We start from the raw sequence: 23,723 nt of genomic DNA, 5'->3' as shown, positions 1-23,723 counted from the left end.
TTTTTCCAGGACCCATCAGCTCCAAGTCAAGTAGTTGTTTCAGTCTAGTTGTAGAGGGCGCAGCTCACAGTGGCCCGTGTGGGGATCGAACCAGCAACCTTGTTAAGAGCACCGCGGTCTAACCAACTGAGCTAACCGACCTAACCGACCGACCCTTCAGTGACTTGTACAAATTTGGAATGAATCACCAAATATTTACTGAGTGCCTGCTGTATGCCAAGCATTGTTCTAGGTATACAGTGTGAGCAAAGCTGGGTTGGTGTTTTTCAATTGACAATCTGTTTGGGTAACTTAAGTTTAAAATGTTATGCAAATATAAAATGAACCAAGATATGCTGGGGAAAGAACTTGATAGACTAGCTACAGAAATAACTTTCAGTGCATCTTTCTGGAAAAATAAACCACAGCACTGCAGCTTTAATCTTGGGGAAAGCTCAAGTGTCTTAAAGGTGTAATTATAGAGAAAAGTGAAAACTTCTCAGCATTCTGTAATCAGAAAGGTCAGAGTTGGGAGGAGGGGTTTAGAGGGGATCATTTGCTACTTTGTGCACAGTATGAGAACAGAGGAAGTGAAATGAGTGCCCTATTTGATGGGGAGAAAGAAATGGAGAATCATTTGGCCAAAACAGCTTCTTGGTCCCCTTCCCCCACCAGTACCTTGACATTGACCTGTCCCCTCCCCAACATGATGTCCAGCTCCACACACCTGCGCCCTGGGTAAGAGTGGGGACAGTCATCTCTTTTGGAAGAAACCTGTAATTGAGCTTTAGTCTGACTAACTTGAGCAAACATTCCTGTGGCACGTTCTTACTTCCTGGCTGCCACGTCTCCCGGAGGTGAGTAACTCAGCTGATAAACAGAAAGAAACTTTGTTACAAAGAGGCCACCTGGCCAGCAAGGGTGTGTTCTGGGTGGCTGAACCTGGCTTTCACAAAAACTTTGTCCAGGACTTCCGGGTTTCGGCATCTTGAAAGCATTTGTAGTCCTGAGTGGGGAGTGGGGGCAAGTGGGAGGGTGTCTAACAGTGGAGTTGGGACACTCAGGAAAACAGCCCTGCCCCAGGCTCACGAGAGCCAAAACCAGTTCCCCACTCCCCAGGGAACGTACAAGGGTTAAGTACGAGTGTGGGAACAGAGCAGTGGCCTGGGAGTTGGGAGACCAGCATCTGCTCCTGTGTGACCACAGAGATGTCATGTAAACACTCTGGCCTCACCTATAAAGTGAGAGTGTGGACCCCAGGAAGACCTGGTCACAACAGAGTATCGTGGAATTCAAATGCTTGTTGGAGTAAGTGCGTCCAGAACATTCAGCGAAGCCAGTGCTCCTCTCGTCTCTTGAACCCTTCTTGCCTTGTCTCATGTAACGAGAGTTTTGGGAATACTTCCTACTTTGCTAGCAATACAAAAGGGAAAACAACCTGGCTTCTCTGATCCAGGATTCAGAGATGTGAGAGAAAACAGATTCCTCTGACACGGGGAAGGCTGTGACGGGCCCAGAGTCCGAGAATAAACAGTGCGCCAAGGGGGCAAAACAGGGGAGAGGTGAATTCTGCTAGAGAGAAGGCGTCTTGGGGAGCTAGGATGTCAAATGGAGGGATGGGACTGTGTCATTGGCGTTCATATTTCTGTCACTGGACCAAAGCAAGACAGACATTTTACAACAAAATTTCATTCCCATTTAACCTGGGACAGGGTGTCGCAAAAGCAGTTTTACACACTAATTACATCAGAGGTATGAATTCTGCAAACTTAGCAACAAAAAATCATTTGAAAATGTAATACCTTCTATTTCTTTTACCTTTATGAATTTTGAATAACAAATTTTTCATTTTAAGTTTGTATCAGGAAATGGTCATCATCTTTAATGGACCGAGATTTAAAATAAAATTGTATTCATAATTTATAAAACTCAGTAAGGTAAAAGAAGTTTAACATTTTCAAATGATATTCTTTGTAAGTCTGTAGCATTTGTATTTCTGAAATTATTAAAGCTTAAAACTATTAAAACTTTTGGAACACTATATAGGTATATATAACTGAAATGAAATTTTGACAAAACAATAGCTGTATTACATGTGACATACTTTGGTATTTTCTTTTTCATTCTATTCTGATTTTTTAAAGAATTTTGTTTCATGCTGATATGCAGCACTTTAAATTTATTTCACAATCCTATAGTGGGTTGCAGTCAGTGATTTGATAGACACTGAGCTGGGTGAAGCCTTAATTCGCTTGGAACAGTGAGAGAAGGTGAACTTGCTTGCATTCTGGCCTCATCTCAGTACTGAAACCAAGATGGGCCCGTGTGTTGCAATCCCAAGGGTATCTGGAGGCAGAAGAGTTGGGTATGAACGCTCAGCAGCAGCAGCAGGGGAATGAGTGGATGAGGGCTATGCACACACTTGCCAGTGCACTTGATGGCCATCCTGTGGGGACCCAAAGGTGAGGGAGTTGCACAAGACAATGGGGGAGAGGGGGACTTTGTGTAGCCCTCCCTGCACTTGACAATGTACTACATACAAGAGGGACTATTCCTTCTCCACGATTAGTGGAGGGGTGACCTCCCCGACCTTGTTGATAATCACACTTATAGGTATCATCTCCTACGCACAGAGCAGGAATCCTAATCCCAGTCTTCTGGCTTCCATCAGATTATGTGTCTCTCCTAAGTGGCTTTTTCCTGTCACCTAAATGGTAAACAAGATAGAGCCTGAGTCTTTTACCGCCAAGGCTAATCACACGTGTCTCCTTTTATTTCAGGATGTGGTTAGTACCTTGAGGAACTGCAGGCTCCAGAGAGAAAGCCTTAGACTGCCAGGTTGGATTGAGAGAGCAGATCCCTGAGAAGGGCTCGATTTAATCCTAGGTCAATTTCTCCAAAGGAAATAAAAGGAAAAGGCAAACCCCACTTCGAGGGACCACAACGCAATGCCAGGACGAGGGAGTTGAAGTGCCCTGGGTGATTCTGAGAGAGGGGGTCAGGGAAGCCTTCCTGGAGGAGGTGAGTCTTAAGCACTTGGCAGCAGCTGGTAACTAAGCTGTTCCCACACCTGTGTTTCTAACTGTGCTCCCTCTTTCTTGCTGGAGTGGGAAGGTAGACAGAAAGTATCTGGAGATGCAGCCTGCAGGATGGTTCAACACTCATGGCAAACACTTCCCCATTCTGCGGGGCAGTTTGTGCTTAGCTGGGGCAGTTCCAGGATTTGTGGCGTATCTCACTCAAGCAGACCTCCTTGTGTTGGCCCAGCAGAGCTCAACCCCTGGCGCAGGAAACTGCCTCTACACTGAATCCCCGTTTCCGCCTTGAAGCCTTCTTCAAGCCCACGGGAACTCTGTCTTTCTCAACTTGGCACTTACTGTCTGTGCTATGAAGTTTCAATTTTACTAATTTTTGAATAGGTAATATAGTCGGGTTCAAAGTGCAAAAGGGTATTCAGTGAAAGATCTTTTTCCTGCTCTTGTCCCCTCCCTAGACAGGTGCTATCTGGACCCAATGCTACCAGTTCTTTTTCTCCAATTAGATTTTAAAATGCCATGGGGAAAGGAATCGTCTCCTACCTCTGTGTCCCACTGGAGTGGACTGTCCCACCCCGTCACCCAAGAGAGTTTTGCTAGCTAGCATCACATTCTCCTTCCCCCAAGTCCCTCTTAACTGGCCATCCAGCTGCCAATCAGGTCCGTCCCCTCCACCAGCTGTCATACTGTTCTTCCTGTATTCTGGTCTCCCCCTAATCCTTTATTGCTCCCCATACCCCAGGTCAATGGCAAGCTCCTGGGCATGATGATTGGGTTGCAGCTGCCTCTCCAGGCCCATCCTCTGCTACTCCCATCAGACTTCATACTCCCACCAACCCCGATCTACTTGCTGTTCTCTGATTGGCTGTGCTGTCTCCTGCCTCTAGGCCTCTGTCTGTGTTCACCTCACGGGGCCAAACCCTGCTCGTGGGTCAGTGCTCAGCCCAAGCTCCTCCTCCTGCAGGACCTCTTCACAAACGTCACTCTCCCTCACTTGCTGAGTTTTCTGCATCCTCTCCCTCAGCACACAAGTGTGCTTCTTGCCTCTCTCGTGCCCTCTTCTCACTGGGTGACCTCCATTTAAAATCTGACTTCCCAGTTGACTACACTCCTGGAAGGCTGGGCTTCCTCATCTCTGTATCTCCCGATCTGGCAGAGTACCTGATATACAGCAGGTACTCAGTCACTACTGGCAGAATGAACAAATCTCGTCTCCCGTCTCCTAGACATCTAATACAGAACAGACACTCAAAGAGATTTCATTTTATTCGCTTTTTGGTGATGCTGCTGAGTCTGATATTATGAAAGAAAACTACCTGTGCCCGGGCCTAGAGTGACCCCTGCTCCCCCTTGAGATCAGGAAGGCCACAATCGCCCAGATCCAAGGGACTCTGGGTACCAGGCTTCTCCATAGACAAGAGCTTGCGTGTTTAAGGAACAGCATTAAATAGCTCACTTTTAAGCAAGCTATGCCTCAGGGTAATGAGTGTGGCTTTGGCCAAGGACCAGGGGCTTGAGGATAATTGCTGGAAAGCTGAGCAAGGATTTAGTAATTATAATAATAGAAATAATGGATACCATTTATTGAAGGTTTAGTATGTGCCAACATTTTGCCAAGGATTTTACACACATTTTCTCTGATTTAATCTTCACCACAACTCTGTGAGTTAGGTATCGGTTACCCCCACTTTATAGATGAGGAAATTGAGGCTTAGGGAGATTAAGTAATTTGTCCAAGGGTCACACAGCCACTGATGATAAAAACTACTACTTTTTTAGAACTTACTGTGTGTAAAGACTGCTAAGCTTTTTCCATGAATTATTTTCATTGAACTTATTAATCCTTATAACAACCCTAAGAAGTAGGTGCTATTATTACTGGAAGGGGCAGAACTGGGATTTGTGCCCAGGTCTATTGCCACCAACATCTGGTGCTTCACAAGGGAGCCTTATGCTTCCAGAGCTCGCACAGGAAGTTTTGCAAACATTCACCCTCTGAGCCATGCTCGGGGGTGTAAGCCGATGAACACCCAAGCTCCTGCTGCCTGGAAGGTGTTGTCATAGAATCTTAGATATTTTTACATTAAATATGAGTAGATGTGGGAGAATATTTATAAAATGTGTTTAAGGTATAAGGAATAACAGTACCAGAAGCGGCCACCATCCACTTTGCCATGCAATCCCCGTGTACCTGAATTGCCTTTCCTCCCTCTTCAGAAACTTTGGTTCCATCATTTTCAGTTTTCTGCGTAGCTTTACCACATATTCATTTTTGTATTCATGAACGATATTTTGTATTCATTTCCGTTTTCGTAAACTGTGCATTGTTTCGTTTTGCATGTTTAACAATTTTCTATGAATGGAATCCTTCGGCCCCTTGCTTTTCTCACTCAGCATTATGTCTGTGTTGTTGCGTGTAGAAGTGGCTCATGCTTTGTCACTGCTGTAGAGGACCCCGTGGTGTGGGTATGTTTCACACTCTATTTATTCTACTGCTGACGGGCATTTGGATTACTGCTATTTATCCCATTTTAGTCAGCGCAACTAGAAACATTCTGGTACATGCCTCCTGGCTCACGTGCACTGGAATGTATCCAGAATATAAAATTAGGAGTGGAATTGGGGCACCATCGGGTGTGTGCGTTTTAAATTTTATTTGATAATGTCAAATTGTCTCCCAAAGTGGTTATGTCAATTCAATCTCTTCATTTCGAGTTTCAGTGTTCTGGTTATTCTAGATCCATTAATGTCAAAATGTTAGGGCGGGAGAGAAACACTTGAGTCTAGTCTCCTCATTTTGTGGATGGAGGAAATTTAGGCGCAAGAAAGTTAAGGGACGAGGCTAAGGTGATGTCGCCATTCGGCAATAGAGCCTGGACTCGAACCCCAAGCCCCCTGACTCCTCCCCACCCCTGCCTTGGCTTATTTCTCTCCCTCATCCCTTCCCTTCTCAGGCTGAGGCCCCACGGTGTGGCCACCACGGCATCCCAAGCTCTTCCCAGGCTGCGGCCCAGCCCCCGAGCTGACCTAGCCGGGGTCCCCACTGGCCCCGAGGATGCGGCTCCTCCGCAGACGCCACATGCCCCTGCGCCTGGCCATGGTGGGCAGTGCCTTTGTGCTCTTCCTCTTCATCCTGCAGAGGGACGTAAGCAGCAGGGAGCAGGCCACTGAGAAACCATGGCTGAAGTCCTTGGTGAGCCAGAAGGATCACGTCCTGGACCTCATGCTGGGGGCCGTCAACAACCTTAAGGATTCAATCCCCAAGCTCCAGATCAGAGCTCCGGAGCCCCAGGAGACACTGGTCCCCCCAAAGCAGCCCTGCCTCCCCGGGTTCTATTCCCTAGCCGAGCTGAAGCCCTTCTGGGAACGGCCGCCGCAGAACCCCAACAGCCCTGGGGCCGACGGGAAAGCATTTCAGAAGAACAAGTGGACCGCCCTGGAGACCCAGGAAAAGGACGAGGGCTACAAGAAGCACTGCTTCAATGCCTTTGCCAGTGACCGGATCTCCCTGCAGAGAGCCCTGGGCCCAGACACCCGACCCCCTGAGTAAGTAGCGCCCAGAGCCCTGGGGTGAGTCTAGGGCCCTGCCCAGGGTGTGGATGGTAAGGCCACGGCCACCGGCCAAGTGCCAGGTAAAGAGCTAATGGGGATTTTAGAATGTGGGCCAGCATTTCCTCTACACCCTCACTCGTTTTCCTGATCAATTGCCCTTATCCCAGGGTTAGGGTTCAGGAGTATTATGGTCAAGCCAGGGGCCTGGGGACACCTGTGAGAGTGAAACACAATTATGAAGGTGACAAGATTAAAACAGAAGAAGAAGAAAAACAAAAAGAACTCAGGGCCTGGGACCAGGACCTGGCAAGGGACGACTGAGAGGGGCTCATTCAGTGGCCTCGGCTTCCCCTGAGGCCGCCCCAGAAAGTGGGGGACTTACTGCTAGCTGCTGGCAAAGCGACTTTTCTTGACAGCGGCCCTGGGGGTCACGACTGTCCCCACGCCTCCTGATGTCCTTCCTCCCATGAAGGCCCACGGGACCATGAATTCATTCCAACCTTTATCTGAAACTGTTTCTACTGCCCATCCTGGGCAATGAACCGGCACTGAGATCTTCAAGCCGTCAGCCACCTCACTCGCACATGGCGGCAGCTATGTTCACACTCCCAAGTCAAAGATGTTTGTGTCTTTCTCATTGAGACTTGTCTTTCCCAACTCAAGAGTTAGACCCTTTTTGGCCTTTTGTCACGTGGCAGCCCCAGCCCCAAATTCATGACGTTAGGGTTGTGAGCCTGACGTTCCTCAGACATGGACCGAGTATTGTAGTCCTAGCAGGTGGAGCCACTGGGAGCTGCCAGGACCTCACAGCAGGGAAGAGCTTTGGGCCAGGAAGGCAGCCAGGGGAGGAAAATGGGGAGTCTCCTCTGCAGGATCCATGAGAAATCTTTCTGACCAGCAGAGGGGATAAGAAAGGATGTCAGGCTGATTGATTTCTGGAGATCCAGGATTCACACATTCCCACCTCCACCCGCGATGGAGTGTTAAGAGGGTGGCAGCTGGCAGCTGCTACAGCGTGGCTGGCCTGGATGAGGACAGAAGAAAGGTCACAGGAAATTGATTACGATACTAGTGTCAGATGACAGGGGATTCAGGAAAAAATGGACTAGAGAAGAACTGTAAAGTGTAATGAGAAGAGTATGGAAATTGTAGTCACTTTTCTCAGATGTCAGATTTGCCCTTTATTACTTCCCCTCTGGGACCTCTAGATTGGATTACACTGTATGCAGTACACATATCGCTGAGGAAGAGAGAGGGCCAGCCATGGGAACTCCTAGAGCAGATGGAAGAAAGGAGGGGGGAGCCCCCAGCATCATAGCTGGGGCACCGAGCCAGCTCTAGGGGAGACTGGTTTGGGAATGGGTTGGCTAGGACGTGTGCAGAGGCTCAGAGTAGGAGGCAAATTAGCATAAACTGGGAACAGGGAGCAGCGATCCCACCTGTACCGGACAATAGGCTGCTGGGTCCAAGGCGCAGAGGGTGGCTATGAGAACGTGCACAGAGCCCTCCCCACCCCTGGAACTCTGACAGACCTGGAGAGCTGTATCTACGCTTTCATCCCTCCAGATGTGTTGACCAGAAGTTCCGGCGCTGTCCCCCACTGCCCACCACCAGTGTCATCATCGTTTTTCACAACGAGGCCTGGTCCACGCTGCTGAGAACAGTGTACAGCGTCCTGCACACCAGCCCTGCCATCCTGCTGAAGGAGATCATCCTGGTGGACGACGCCAGCACTGAGGGTGAGGCTGCAGGAGGCCCTGAGGAGGGGCCAGCGTCTCCCTGGGAGTGGGACGGAGGGCAGGTTCTCGCGAGAGAACAGGTATCCTCACTACCTGCTTCCGGGCATCACGGCTCGTCGTGAAACAGAGAGCAGGGAGAAGGCAGGTGAGAGGCAGGAAGATGGGAGACAGGAGGTAGGGAGACCACATTTCTAGAGCTTGGACTTCACACAAAGAGCTCCGAAAGCTTAGCAGTTCTGGCTTCTAAGACTCCCTTAGAGCTGCCAAGCCCAACCCCAAGTCCCATGCTGGGAGAGGTGAGGACAGGGAGTGAGACGGGCCTTCCCTCTGCTTCTTACCCGCTAGACCACACTTCTTCTCCACCTCCAAGGCCCTCTCTGCTATAGTGGGTCATAGTAAGTGAGGTTGCTCACCAAATTTCCACCGTCACCCTTTAAAGCGATTCCACAGGCATCTAACCGCATACCCTGTGTCTGGCACTGACCTAGACATGGGGGTACCATGACAAATAACAAATAAGACAGATCTTGCCCTGGAAAAGCTAACAACCCTCATGGGTCAGATGGCCCTTACACCACCAACCACAGCCGCGTGGCCCGTGACACATCCCTAACAGTTGTGAAAGGCCATGGACTTGAGAGGCCAACACCTAGGAATTCAAATCCCAGTTCTGCCTCTTCCTAACTGTGACCTTGCGGAACCTACTTAGCCTCTCTGAACTTCAGTTTCCTCTTCTGAAAAATGAGGACAATTGATTGCCTCACATGGTGGATCAGGGATCAGAGATGGACGATAAACGAGATACTTCACGTGACACAGTGCTGGGCACGGAGTAAGAGCTCCATAGCTTTAGGTTACGTTTACTCCTTGTACGGGAACCACGTGCTCTGGGAGTATGTGGCCAGAAGGTGTTATGTCTGTCTGGCCTGGCTGGGGCCGTCCACCGTGGAGGCCAGACTGGAGGTGGGCCTCACAACGTGAGTGTCTAGGGAGAGAGCGGCATTGAGGGCATTCCCAGAAGAGAGAAAGGCACAGAGTCCTAGAGACACGGGTGTGTTTGTGAAAATGGGAGAGGTTTGATGTGGTTGAAGCTTAGGTTAGTTGTGGAAAACGACACTAAAAAGATGTTGAATTGAAATTCATGCCATGCTAAAAGTATTTATTGAAGAAAAAATAAGTCATTGAAGGTGTTTAAGCTGGAGAGGGACCTTGTCTCAGCAGGTTGGCAATTTGGGGGAGGGCGATTATCAGGAAGAGAGGCAGAGGACCCCCGAGTCTGAACAGGAGGTTCTTATAGTCAGCTGAGAGTGGGATGACAGGGCCAGAACTAGGAGAGGGGCTGGGAGAGAGTCATTGCTGGGGGGAGTCTCCAGGAGTGTCTGGGGCTCTCCCAGGTTGGCCTCTAGGGCCCATGCTCCCATATCGAGCACAGGAACGGACACCCCACTTCCTAGTGGACGCCCTGGGGCCACTCCAGTAGAGCCTCCCTCCTGCCTTCTAGATTAGGGGTGATGCTCAAAGGTAAACTAGGGCTAGGGAAGGCAGTGGAAGGAGGAGCTGAGTATGAGAACTGCTGAGGCCATTTCTTTGGGGAGCTCACCCTTCCCCAGGGAGTTCAGACACCTAGCAGCACTTACAAAGCAACGGCAAACAAGTATCAGGGATGCGGTGGGAGAGTGGGGACCAAGGAGGGTAAAGTGGGGCTTCTGGAAAGGGAGGGGCACAGAGCGTGGTAGAGATGGGAGGGGCTTGTGAGCAGCCTCGTAGCAATGGAATGATTGTAGGGAACGGGAGCACGTGTACCAGCTGCCCTCCCTTCCTCAAACTGGGCTCTCTGGTAACCCTTCTCCCCCAGACCTATGCTGCCCATCCCTCACAAGCTTCTTTCCTTGAATCACATAGGGTGGGAGTTCTAAACTGTTTCTATGTGTCACCCAGAATTTTGTGAGTCCCTACAGTACAAATGTGGGCAATTCCTCTGACCAGGTTAGACAAGTGGCATAATGCCAGGCTGGCACAGGCAGCATCTAAAGGGCACAATAGCCTGTGCCTAGTAAGGTGGACTTGGCAGTGGGCCCTGTAGCCAAAGGACCTGCCCGCCCCAGCAGGCATTCTTTTTGGTTGTCTTTCCCTTGTTGCCCTGGACTCGCTCTTAGGGCCAATCCAGCTTCTCAGACTCACCTGCCTGAAAAACCTGAACCAGTCATTCTTATTTTTCTGGGTCCTGGCCTCCTTTGAGAATCTGTGAAAAGCTTTGCTTCTCTCCCTAGAATAGTGCAGAACTGCCACAGGGAGGTGTATACACCACGTAATCCCAGGGAATTTGTGGACCCTAGGATAAACAACTCTACCTTGAGGGCTTTCGGACTCGCGAGTGCTTTCAGCAATGTTTCAGTTCAGTGGGGAAAAGGACACAACTTCGATCCATGGTCGGAAAGCTCTGCAGTCCACAGCGGGATAAAATGTCCCACACGGTTGACTGTTTGATCAGATTAACTGGCTCTCATTACACACACACAGACAAGGGCTATGTCTCTGCTGAAATACAATGTCCGTGCTTTCTGTCCTCCTATCCAGGCTCTTGGCAGTGCTCTGTGACCACAAGTATACAGACATTTGATGCCAGCGTGGGGGAAAGAGGCCCAGTAGCAGGCTGGGGAACTCTTGCTTACCTACCTCAAAGTCTGAACCCTGGGTACAGATTTCACTCCCGTGTGGCCAGGTCAGATGCTAGGTCCACTCCTGCCTAGTGTGGCACACTCCACAAGCTTCCAAAAACTGGTCCCCCAGGCCTGAGTCTGTTGTGCCCCAAACAGGGCATCCCCTTGTCAAAAGCCCTGCCCTGCCCCTGGGAGAGACTGAGGAGGAGAGAAGCTAGGCCTCCCTCCTGTGGGAATGTGCTAGATGCGCAGGAGGAAATCAGACACATGCCCAGGACCCCGAGAGTTGAGAAGTGAACAGAACCCTCCCGCAGTGAGTAAGTTCCTCATGGAAAGACGAGGAGTGAGGAGGTGGGTTGGCTGAGACTGCGGTGCTGTTGGAACGGAAAGCAGAGGGATCAGCAGGTGCACGGAGGAAAGAAGGGGCGGGAAACACTGTGTGAAACCCAGGGGAGGCGATATTTGGGGAGCATCTTGGATCAGCTGGATATGCCACTGTTTATATACCACATTTGTTCATTCATCTGTCCATGGACAGTGGGGTTGTTTCCACCTTGTGGCTACTGTAAAATAAGGACCTATCAACACTGGTGTACAAGTATTTGTGTGACTGAGTCCCTGCTTTCAATTCTTTTGAGTGTATACCCAGAAGTAGAATTGCTGGACCATAGGGTAATTCTATGTTTAATTTTTTTGAGGAACAACCATACTGTTTGGATTTGTTTTTAAGTGCAATTTTAAACCACTGCAGTGACATGATCTGTTTTATAGTTTGACAAGATAACTCTGCTGCTATGTCAAACATAGACTGGGAGGAGTGGCGTAGAGTAGAGGCCAGGCGACCCGTTAAGGCATTATTGCTGGGGGTGACACTGGGATGGAGAGAGAGAACTGGCAGTACTTGCTGAGGGACAAATTGTAAAGGATGGGAAAAGGGGAGAATCCAGCACGACTCCTAGGTTAGAGCAGCTGGAGGGGTGCGGGGACTGTGTTCTGACGTGGGGCAGCCTGGGGGGGCAGCTTTGGAGGAAACCTTGAGTCCCGTTTTGGGCAGGTTTGGTTTGTGGTTCTGTGAGACGTCCAAGTGAAGATGCCAAGGCCGCGAAGAGAGATCTCCCAGCATGTGCAGATAGATGAGACTGAGTAGGTGTGTGGGGGAGGTCATGGGGGCCTCGTGGACTCCTTGCGAGGAATGAAGCTGGGTTGGGGTGTTAAACCTAAATTAGGAGGCTGCTGTCTGGGGAACATGAGTACGGATATGCTTGTCCATCTCCACGCTTGGCTCTGCTATACCCAGCTCTGGGGCCTGTGTCCAGTGGGCCCAGGGGGTTGCCGGGAAGATTGTCAGGAGGGGCATAACTTAGGGGAGTTGTCTCACGCCCCTAGAAGGGCCTGCACTCACACTCAGAATCCCCAGGTCCAGCCTAGCCGCCTGCGCCTGGATGGAAGGTGTGGGAGAAAGGCCTTGTAGCGCTCAGGCCCTCCTGAGGCTCAGAGCTCAGTGCTTCGCAGTCTCTTACCACAAAGCCCACTTCCTATGATGTTTTGCCCCTGAACTTCCTGTGAACACAGTTAAGCGAGTTCTCGGGGGAAAATCAGCTATACCGAGAGGGTGAGGCTCCTGGTGGGGGTTCCTCCCTCCTTCCTGTTAGAGCCAGCACTTGGGGCTATGGCTGGATTGTGAGTCTGGGAGCTCCCTGAAGGCAGGACCCAGACCAGGTCCCTCCCTGCCCAGGGCAGTGAGTTAGCCGCTGTTTGCTAAGTGAGTGCTCGGCTGAAGAGGCCAAATGAGGCTCATTTGGACTCATGAACATTGGGGACGATGCTCCGTATTTTATAGTGTTTTAATCTTCATAGAGAAAGAGACATAAAGAAAGTCAACATGAAAGCAAGTAACTCAATGACTGGCACATAGTAGGTGCTCTAATCTTTGGATATGGTGTGTGTGTGAGAGAGAGAGATCACCAGCAACCCTACCCCTGCACTGATTGCAGGCCCACAGTTTGCAAAAGCACTGTGTTCGGAGCAAGGTCCAAGCACTGGGCTGATCCTACAGCCCAAAAGAGAAAGAACACACTCATCTGTCCCACCTGCCCTCCACCTCCACTTCTGAAACTGCAGGCAACTCCATCCTGCACAATCAGGAACAGAACCGTGGCCTGGATAAACCAAAATAGCAGTTAAAACATCAAGTACGATTTGTAATAAGTTTCAAATGGATTGCCTCAGAATAGAGCTATTTTTAATGCCCTGAGGATTTCCATCTGAATAACGGTCATGAAGTCAACCCCCACTCAGGAGGAACTGACAATCTCAGCAGAGATACCCCTCCCTTCGAAAAGCTTTCCCCACGCCCACCCCCAAATTCAGGATGGCTGCCCCTCCTGCAGGCCCTCCCAGTCCTGCGCTCGCAGGGCTCACCTGTTTCCTGGGTAGCGGCCTCACCACTGTACCTGGCCCATAGCAGGCACTTTTCATTAAAAAGCTACTTGGTGTCTTTGCACCTTCCTAAAGAATTCCACATGCAGAGGAGGTAATAAAGAGGATTAGAGTAAGACTACTTGCTGCTGGTGAGCAAGCAAAAAAAGAAAAATCACTATTTGTGTGTGTGCTACCTGGCAAACTTACTCTGAAGAGCCTGGGAGATGGAATCAGACACGGAGAAACGGACAAGGGGTGGAAAGCAGAGGAGGCTGGAATCACAGCTCTGAAAGGCAGTGGCAGAGGGGGCAGAGGTCAAGGGAGGCATCTGATAGTCTTTGTTGGAAGTTTGTACTTGATTTGAGACCAAAGAAACACAAGCCTAAGGTCCTGTCTAGCACATTGGAGAAGGTGCCTCGGTAAACAGGCACAGGAGCACCACTGCAGAGCCCGTGTCCTGGCAAGATGGGCGCTTGGCGACCTGCAGGACTGGCTCCTGCCATCCCCTTCCGCACCTTCGGCATCCATGGACTCGCTCAGTGCAGTAGGTGGGGGGAGGGTTCCAGGTTCAGGCCTGCCGGAGGCTGAGAGCGCCAGGGCTTGGTGCCTCCAGGGATTAGGTTGGAGGCAACGTGCTGAGCTGACCACCATGGCCTGGTCCCTTGCAGAGTACTTAAAGGAGCAGCTGGAGGAGTACGTGAAGCAGCTGCAGATCGTGAGGGTGGTACGGCAGGAGGAACGGAAGGGCCTGATCACTGCCCGACTGCTGGGAGCCAGCGTGGCGCAAGCAGAGGTGCTCACTTTCCTGGATGCCCACTGTGAGTAGAAGAGTGCTGGCCTGGCACCCAGGAGGCCCGGATGTAGTCTGGGCCACCCCCCCTCCCCTGCCCTAGCCCAATGAAAAGCTTTGACCACAGCATCACCACGGCCCCTTCCTGCTCTGCTGCTCCAGGAGTGAAGGAGGCTTAGGACCAGCTCCGGCTTTTTCTAGCCCCTTCTCACCCCAACCCCAGGAAAGTTTTATCAGGAGGCACACACAGCCCTAAATTGGTGCCCCCGCAATTGCTGGGAGTGTGCTGGAGTAGCAGACATTTCCCTCTCGCCCCTGATGTGTATGTACCTCATTCTGAACTCAGCCCCTCAGAGAGCACCCGTTACCACTGGGAACCAGTTTGCGTGGAGCTTCCCTGTGGCCCCCTGGAGGCAGGCAGGCCTCTCTCTTGCCCCAAACCACGACACCTCCCACCATTGTCAGGGAAAAGAAAAAAACAATTGTTCCCCGAAAGTGGTGATACATATTGGGGAAAGCCCTAGACTCGGGAGTCAGAAGACCTGCGTTTGTGTCCTGGCTCTGCCACTCTCTGAACCTCAGTTTTCTCATTTGTAAGATGGGAATGAGGATCCCAACCTGACCAACAGAATTACTACTCCGAGGGCCAAATAAAGTCATATATCTAGTTCACTGAAAATCTCAAAGGGTTAGACAAATGAAGGGGGTTATTATTCTCCAGCTGGAGCCGAAGCTTGAGATGAGATACCCCTGGGACAGGAGCTATCTGCTTTGGAAATCTACACTTGGGTGGGGAGGGCCAATTCGGGGCATAGGCTGGGAACCCGAAGACCCCCGTCCAGAGCCTTCCCTGTGCTTTTGGATCATTTGAGTTGACCATGTTACTCCCCTGAGCCCTTGTGGCTCTCGGGGCCCTCTATGCCCTCTCCAGCTGTGGAGCCTGCCTGTGTTTCTCCGCCTCTGACTAGGAAGTGGATGGAGGGTTCTCTTGTCCTGCTGGGTTTCCCTGTTGGCAGGGGGCTCAGCTGTAGACAGGACCCTGACAGCTGTGTCCTGGCCTGGGCCTGCAGGTGAGTGCTTCCACGGCTGGCTGGAGCCCCTCCTGGCCCGTGTCGCCGAGGACAGGACAGCGGTGGTGAGCCCGGACATCGTCACCATTGACCTGAACACTTTCGAGTTCTCCAAGCCCGTCCAGAGGGGTAGAGTCCACAGCCGTGGCAACTTCGACTGGAGCCTGACCTTCGGCTGGGAGACGCTACCTCTACATGAAAAGCAGAGGCGCAAGGATGAGACCTACCCCATCAAGTAAGGACCACAGCCTGCTGAGCCCCCAGCCCACCCAGTTCTAGGGACCCGTGCCATCTCAGGCCCACATGTATTTATTAGATGCTCTATCAAGCACTTGACATATTTTATTAATCCTCATCCTGTAGGATTAGCCTGTCATACATACAGGTGAGAACACAGGTTCCTAGTGAGAAACAAGTAGCCTCAGATCACGCAGCTAGCCAACGGTGGAACCAGGACGCCCATCCTGGCCTGACGGACCCAACGCCCAGGCTCCTATCCATCGCACACACTGCTCGCATCCACCACTTACTGAGTGTCACTTTGTCACCTGTATCCCCCCCTGCACATAGAAGGACATGACTGGTGCTTGCAGAGGAGTTGAGAGAGAGTGGGTACAGGCCGTGGTTGAAGAGCCATTATAATAAGAGGGGGTGCCATTATCTTTGAAAAGACTGAGAGCCTATTAAAAGAACATAGACAAGTGTTCTGCAGTTTGCAATTGCCCTGAATATTTTCAGTAAAGGGCCAAATAGTAAATATTTCAAGTTTGCCAACTACATACAGTCGGTTGCATATTATTCATTATTTGTGTTTCTTTTAAACCTTAAAAAATGTAAAAACCATTCTTTGCTCCAGAGCCTTGTAAAGCCAGACCAGATTTGGCCCCCAGGGCATAGCTTGCCAACCCTGAACCATAGGGTGGATACATGAAAGTTATCCATGTTTACCTCCCACCTGGGGCTACCTTCCCCTTATACATGCACCCTGTCCTTCCTTCCTTTAATTGCCTGTTGGTGTTAGTACTGAGACCACAAGTTTATTTTAACAGATGTCGCAGCCAAACTGAGCGGGGAGTGACTTTTAGAGTATGCTGTGGTTTGGAGTTAACTGCCACTGTTTTCCTATATGGGCCAGGAAACTTGAGGGTCAACTGAATATATATCAGCGATGGAGGGAAGCAGAGAATGGGCACACAGTGAGTAGAGATAAGAGGGAAGGCTTGAAAGGAAGAGAGGGTTGGAGTTCCTCCCCCTCCACATGCCCAACTCCTAAGACATGCTGCCCAGAGTCGCAGCAGAGAGGGCTCTGGTGGGTGCCACAGGATGAATCCTGTGGATCCTGAACAGCCACCTGCTCTGTCTCCATTGAGAGGAAGAGAAACAACAGAAGGGGGCGACAGGAAAAGAGAAGGCAGGAGAGAGAAGAGAAATTGGAATTCCCTGTTGACCGTCTGCTTGTTTCATAGATATCTTTTGTTTGGTGTGTACAGCAAGAAAGCCACCCTTCCCCAAGCTGGGGGCCAGGCACCCAGTGGCACAGGCAGGGTCAGGGCACCTGGCCACCACCCATCACTGACATCGCCAGCTCCGATGGCCAAGGACCATACAATACAACTGGAAGATAAAGCTCCAGTGTTTGGGGAATGACCCAGCTCCCTGGTGGCCTGCAAGGCTTGCCCTCAGTCCTAGCACTCCACACAGGAGGACTTTGGGCAGTACCCTCTCACTCGGAAAGCTAGCAGGAGGCTGAGAGGAGAGGTAAAGGATCCAGAGACTCCTAAGAAGTAGGCCAGGAAATGCAGGCTGTTGTTGCCTCTTGGTTGTGGGTGTGCAGTGAAGTTCTCTGTGTAAGTTTGTCCTCAGAGGCAATTTGTTAGTAGCTTCTCGGTCAGACAGATCTCTCAAAGCCAAGAGACAGGTCCAAGTCAGGGAGACCCTCAAGAAGAAGCAGGTTGGCTTCAGTGTGCTCATCTGGAGTCCCACAAGTCTCTGAGCCTTTCTGGGCCTTACTTAGACTGGCTGAGCACCCCTGGGAATGGTCAGAACCCGTGACACAAAGCCTGCGTGAGCATGAGGATTTCCCAACTGAAATTCCTTTCAGAAAGCAGCTGAAGGAGCCAACTTCAGGGCAATAGGAGCAAGGTAATAGCAAGGTCAGGCTCCTGGGTAGTCACCTCGACAGATCAGTCCAGTGAACACTGATTGAGTCCCTGCTGTGTGTAAAGCACTTTGATGGGTACTGGGCTTACAGAGAAGGTGTCAGTATCTTTCTGCCCGTAGGTACTATATGAAGAAGCAACAGAAGGGGGCAACAAAGCCCCATCCAAGCACTCCTGGCTCCCACACCGCTGCCAACAGCTATTGATTATGTACCTGATCGTCTGCCTCTATCTCGCCCAGCCTCTACCCCACCTTCAACCCTTAGCCCAGCCCTTGTGAGCAACGTGGCATCTACATTCTAGGAAGGAGACGTTTTTGTCAGTCTATCTTCACATGGGTCTGTGCCTCCCTGCTTTTGTCTGAAAGCCAGAATCTTTTTGTTACCTCCAAATGCTCCTTTTACTGCGAGTGAACCTGATGTCATCTCACTTCCTACTCTGTTTCCGGAGCACCTCTTATCACTTTCCTCTGTTCAAGGCAGCACACAGATTTTCCCCAAAGCTAAAGTTTCTCATGCAGTATTAAGCACCAGGGCTGTGCTCCTACAAAAACTGGCTTTCTAGTCCCTGAAGGGCCAGGGACCCTGAAAGAGAATGGGGTCAGTCCAGCTCATAATACTCATTCATGATTTGAATCCTGTTCTCAAAACCAATTTCACACAGTTCATTAGCATAATAACCGAGTATCTACTATGCTCCAGGGAACTTGATGCCAAAAAAGCAAACGATGGTAGTAGCTTTACTCTCTGCCACTAGACTGCACTTTCAGAAGATGGGATCTGTCTTTGTTAGCTCTGTATGCCTAACACGTAGCCTATCAGGCCCTGGTGGCTGGTGTTCAATACACCCTTGAGTGAATGAATGAATGAATGAATGAATGCCTTTTAGAAGAGAGTAGGATAATTACATCTATCCTGGACCTGGTTCCTAGAAGGTGACGAGAACATAATAAAAGCCCAGTAAACATTTGCTAAATGAGTAAGTTAGCGGAAGAGGGGCTGCCCATAGTGGGAAAGGGATGGGGGGGGTCAGTGAGGAGGCGTCAGTGGTGAGTCCCCTGCTTTCCACCCCAGGCTTCCACTGCTCTTGCCCTCAGAAGACATACATGCTTCTCCCTCTGTCTCTCCAGATCCCCGACGTTTGCCGGTGGCCTCTTCTCCATCTCCAAGTCCTACTTTGAGCACATCGGTACCTATGATAATCAGATGGAGATCTGGGGAGGGGAGAACGTGGAAATGTCCTTCCGGGTGAGAGTGAAGAGGGCTTTGAGGGGGGACCACAACATCCGGGGAACAGCCTGAGAACCTGTCTTAGGCAGCAGAGCCTCAGGGGTATCACATCCGCGACTGAACTTAAAAGGTGGCTGTTTCCTCTCATGGCTCCACTTTCCTTCTCCTCCCCTCCCGTCTCTGGCAGTAGGACTTTGGGAAGCAGCTTGGACAATTGGAAACAAATGAGTGGGCAGAACTTCTCAGAGAGAAAGGATAATAGCGGTAATAGGAACTGGACATCTGGGGACTGGTGGCATGTTTCATGATGTCTGTGGGGGGGGGGGTGAGACCCTGGAACAGGTCAGGAAGTAGTCATCGTCCCTCTTCTAGAAAAATCAGTCTCCCCTTTCCAGGTCAGAGCACACACGCCCTGGTAGTCTTCGCAGTTTCCGTGACCCTGTGCTCAGCAAGCTGTTCATACTGTAGGAGAAAGACAATGGTGGCCCGAATTCTAGTGGGTCCCAGAACTCTGAGAGATTCCAGGAATAAGGCCAACCAGGGTCAGGATAGGAAGAAAAGATTGCCTCTCCATGAAATGTATACAAATCCTCATGCCAGTGGGGAGGTAATTAGAAAGTAAATGAGCTCATTTATGAGGTCACCCCTACGTACATCTTTAATACCTGCTGTTACTATGATTATATATGTGTCCCTACTATACTAAAATGAACAATAAACCTCCTAATTTAAAACCTAAAAAGAGAAGATAGGTGGGAGGACTTAATCCAGCCTCCTGGCATACATAAGTGTCACCGGCTCAGTCACCGTAACTCCCAGGGTTCTGATTCTAGGTTTACCCGTGAGCCTCTGACCTCTGTTCAGTCTGTCTCCTAGGAAGCTAGTGTGCTAAAGGTCCAGGGGACCACCACAGGCCACTTGGCAGTTGCCTATCCTTAATATAATTAATGCACTGGTGCTCTGACTGGGTCACAAGTCTATCTTGATTTGAGGGAGTTTGAGTTTCCAGTAACACCTGGGTGAGCTGATAAAATCACATTTCCAAGTCAAAAAGTCAAGTGACCAAAGCTCAAAATACGTATATGGACACCAAGTTGGTCAGACTGTCTTTTCTCTAAAGTGGGACTTGGTCACCGTCAGGACCCTGCAAATCACAGTGAACCGACATCAGAGAGCTGGGGATTGTGTAGTCACGACCTAGGAAGAGACCTGGTCGATGTCCTTTTTCCTAGGAGACAGCAGCATATCCTTGAGTTCTGGGACCTGGGGTCTGGCGCTCTGCAAATAGAACAGAGCCGTCTGGAGGGAGACTGTCACACCTGCCCCATGAAACCTCATCTGGATCCTCTTACGGCAGGTGTGGCAGTGTGGCGGCCAGCTGGAGATCATCCCCTGCTCTGTGGTAGGCCACGTGTTCCGTACCAAGAGCCCCCACACCTTTCCCAAGGGCACCAATGTCATTGCTCGCAACCAAGTGCGCCTGGCTGAGGTCTGGATGGATGGCTACAAGGAGATTTTCTACCGGAGAAATATGCAAGCAGCAAAGATGGCCCAAGAGGTGAGAAGAAATGGTGCTCTGGAGGGGTTTGGATGAAGAGAAGTACAGATCCCAAGCCCTGGTCAAGGGCTTAAAGGTAGAGGCCCACCCATCTCTACCACCTGGTGCCTCCCTTTACCCCTTTGACCTTGTGAACTAGAGCCCAGGAGACTAGAGATTGAGGAGAGGAGCCTTCATTGTCCCTGCCTGGAGAGCCCCAGCTTTTAGGAGGGGAGGGCGAAGAGATTTGGAGGAAGAACCTCTTACAGGGGCAATGGTTTTGCTCTGAGAGGCTCGGAATAGGGGACTGGGAGACAACAGTTCACTGCGAAGGGACGAGATGACGGAGTAAGGGGCTAGGAGTGGGGATCCCAACCCAAGACGGGAGGTTTGGGCTTGATTGGAGACTGAGTCAGTGGCTCCAACAGGTCCTGAGCAGGAATAAGCCTGAGACCCATTCTGGGAGGAGGCGGCCGCAGGAACTCTGGGCTACTTCAACCCAGACAGAAGGTCAGGGCTGGTGGAACTAACCGTGAGGGTGCTGGGTCGGTTGACAGAAATCCTTCGGTGACATTTCGGAACGACTGCAGCTGAGGGAACAACTACACTGTCGTAATTTTTCCTGGTACCTGCACAACATCTACCCAGAGATGTTTGTTCCTGACCTGAAGCCCACCTTCTATGGAGCCGTGAGTCTTTGAGAACCAGCTTGCCTACCCATCATCACAGACTCCGCCCCTAGAGAAGTTCAGGACCCCTAACCCCACAGAGGGATGACGAACGAGAATTGGTTTTTACTTTCCACACTCCTTTTTCCAGCAGGACTTTAGGGCTTCTAGAGATAGCTAACATCCTAGTAAGAAGAAAACGACCCATAAGCATGGTTCTCAAACACTCACCTGCATCAGAATCATCAGGAAGGAGTGTTAAAACACAGACTGCTGATTCAGTAGGACTGGGGTAGAGCCTAAAAATGTGCACTTCTAATGAGTTCCTAGGCGATGCTGGTGGCCTGGGGAATCCCATTTTGAAAGCCATTTGGCCCTAAGGAAATTCACCTGTGCTGAGGCCTTCTCCAGGGACCTGGCAGCGTGGGAGGTTGCCCAGCCTGCGTTGGCCCAGCCTCTGCGCGGGGCACCTGACCTTGCTATTAACTCCAGGCATCTGGGTTAATGAGGAGGAAGGATATGCAGAGGAGAAAAATCAGAGAAGCAATCTCGTCATGCACAGTTAGGCCCAACACTACCAACTAAAAGCTCCTGACTGTGCTGTCCTGGTTGCCCTCTGCTCACCATTCTGCAGATAAAGAACCTCGGCACTGATCAATGCCTGGATGTGGGTGAGAACAACCATGGAGGGAAGCCCCTCATCCTGTACCCCTGCCATCACCTTGGCGGCAACCAGGTATACAGCGCAACCCTACGGGGCTGGCCCGAGACAAGCCTGCCTCGGGGACATCTCTTCTCCGCACTGCCCCTTCTTCACTCCAAATAGCCCTTTCCTGAAGACTAGGGTGGGGGCTATCCAGAGAGACGAGGACATCCCATCCCCGCCCTCAGGAAGCTCCTGGGCTGAGGGGGAATGCATGACACACACAGACAAGGTCTGAGGTCTGAATTAGGGAAATCCGGAGAGCGCGGGGCATCAGGGCTGGGTGCTCAAGAGGGATGGAGGAGAGGACCGCTCATGAGAGGAGGCTTGCGGGAGGATTGCCAGCTGCTGAGTGATGTTTCAGAGTAAGGGGGGGAAATTGTGCAGCACCTTCCCTTACCTACATCCTTCTGTCTCCAGTGCCTCCCCTGCCCAGAAATACCACTCTGCTCCTCCCAAAACAAAATGACCCCAAAACAACCAACCAATGACATCTCTCAGTCACCTGGCATCCTGAGAATGTCCTCTGTGCCCTACAATGCCCCAGCTCTTCCCTGAGGAGTGACTATTACGGAACAGTCACCTCCCTGACCCCAGTGATCGACCCTGAATGCCCAGAGTTTGGTAAGGAAGCACTTGAAGCATAATTGACGCAAGGAAAGTTGAGGCTTGGGGCACTGAACAGGCTGTCGATATACACATAGGAAGACAAAGTCATCCTAAAGCAAGGCCCTGTACCACTGGCCTGCACAATGATTGTAGGAGGTATACTGGTGAACGTGTTTTATTTTCATTGTAACCTATTAACAAAACACACTAGCATATCAAACAACGTGGCTTTACAGGTAATGCTTAAAAATGAAGCTAAGTTAAAATTGTAAAGAAAAAATATTAAAAAGCTATTATTCCAGTATAACCCAGATATGGTAAAAAAAAAAAAAAAAAATCCCGAAAGTGATAGGTGAATTACTAAAGTCTTGGCACCCGCTCGCTTCCCTCCCCAGGAGCCCATCTGTGGTTGGTGTCTTAGGGCAGATGGCTGCAGAAGGTGGTGGGCACACTCCCGCCTGTCCCTCAACCTGCTTTTGTCTTGACTTCTAGTACTTTGAGTACACGACCCAGAGGGACCTTCGCCACAACATTGCAAAGCAGCTGTGTCTACATGCCAGTGCTGGCGCCCTGGGCCTTAGGAGCTGTCATTTCACTGGCAAAAACAGCCAAGTCCCCAAGGACGAGGAATGGGAATTGACCCAGGTGAGTCAGACGCCCAGGGAGCTCAGCATCAAGAAGCTGGGACCACCACTGCCCCCCTCACTTCCTGTATCTTATGCCCGAGATCCCTGAGCTGGAGGAGGACAGAAAGCATGGAGAGTGTGGGCTTGGTCGCAGGCGGGGTTCCCGGGGCTTAAGTAATGTTTGGTGATGGCTGGCATAAAGATGTGGTCAGGGGTTATGGCCCATGGCCAGCTCTGTCATGGTTTAAGTATTTTTAGACGGAACCTAAGCAGATGAAAGTGAAGGGGCACTCGTGGTTCCTGCCTGCCCTCTGTGTGCCAGGCGCAAAGCTATGCGCTCACATACAGTGGTTTGGTGAATCTTGCAGAGGCTCTTCCCAAGTAGGTGGGGTCCCATTTCTACAGAGGAGTGAGCTGAAGCTCAACAAGGGGGTGACTACACCAAGGCCATCACTAGGAAACCGCATGCCTGGGGTTCAGACCTGCGAGGTTCAGAGAAGTCTGATTGGAAAGCACGGGTTCCTTCCATTACCCTGCACTACCTCAGGATTTAGCATGGTACTTCTACAGTCCTGGGCCCAAACTAGCAGCCCCAGTGAGCCTCCACACCCCAATCGACCCCATCCCCAGTCTCTGACTTAGGGAAAGAAGAGCCTACCCCTGGGGTTCCAGAAAGGGAGGAGTCTAAATAGGATCCAAGGCAGAAAGTACAAGTGGGCAGCAGTGGCCCAGGACTTCAGTTAAGACTGGCCGTCTGGAGAAGGGGTCCCTGGAAGCATTTTGGTTAGCCCGTGGTCCTTCCTCTATTCCAGGCGACAGCTGGGGATGGGGAATTGGCAGCAGACACGGGGAAACTCAGGAATGCATCCCTGAGTGTCTGGTATCCAAGGAAAGGAACTTGGAGGTGTTCTCTTTGTACCTTGTTGGGTTTTTTGCCTTTTATCTG

General features: G+C 50.7%; 1 protein-coding gene across 2 annotated transcripts in view; it reads left to right on the top strand.

The window, feature by feature from the left end:
* The window catches only part of GALNT6 (polypeptide N-acetylgalactosaminyltransferase 6), a 29,280-nt gene that overhangs the window by 3,736 nt on the left and 1,821 nt on the right, over positions 1–23,723 (top strand). Inside the window, exons 2-11 of one of the 2 annotated variants that reach the window (XM_081061193.1) lie at positions 2,760–3,000; positions 5,969–6,560; positions 8,133–8,305; positions 14,055–14,204; positions 15,247–15,481; positions 18,535–18,652; positions 19,992–20,192; positions 20,729–20,860; positions 21,474–21,575; positions 22,644–22,796. In XM_081061193.1, coding sequence (XP_080917319.1) covers positions 6,070–6,560; positions 8,133–8,305; positions 14,055–14,204; positions 15,247–15,481; positions 18,535–18,652; positions 19,992–20,192; positions 20,729–20,860; positions 21,474–21,575; positions 22,644–22,796 — 1,755 coding nt within the window. In that variant the 5' untranslated portion in view covers positions 2,760–3,000; positions 5,969–6,069. The remainder of the gene's footprint in view (positions 1–2,759; positions 3,001–5,968; positions 6,561–8,132; positions 8,306–14,054; positions 14,205–15,246; positions 15,482–18,534; positions 18,653–19,991; positions 20,193–20,728; positions 20,861–21,473; positions 21,576–22,643; positions 22,797–23,723) is intronic. The other variant, XM_081061194.1, reaches the window with a different exon arrangement.

This window comes from Rhinolophus hipposideros, assembly GCF_964194185.1.
Source record: "Rhinolophus hipposideros genome assembly, chromosome: 9".
NCBI lineage: Eukaryota > Metazoa > Chordata > Mammalia > Chiroptera > Rhinolophidae > Rhinolophus > Rhinolophus hipposideros.
Note: the sequence above shows the minus strand (reverse complement) of the source record. Positions and strands in the feature narration are given on the sequence as shown.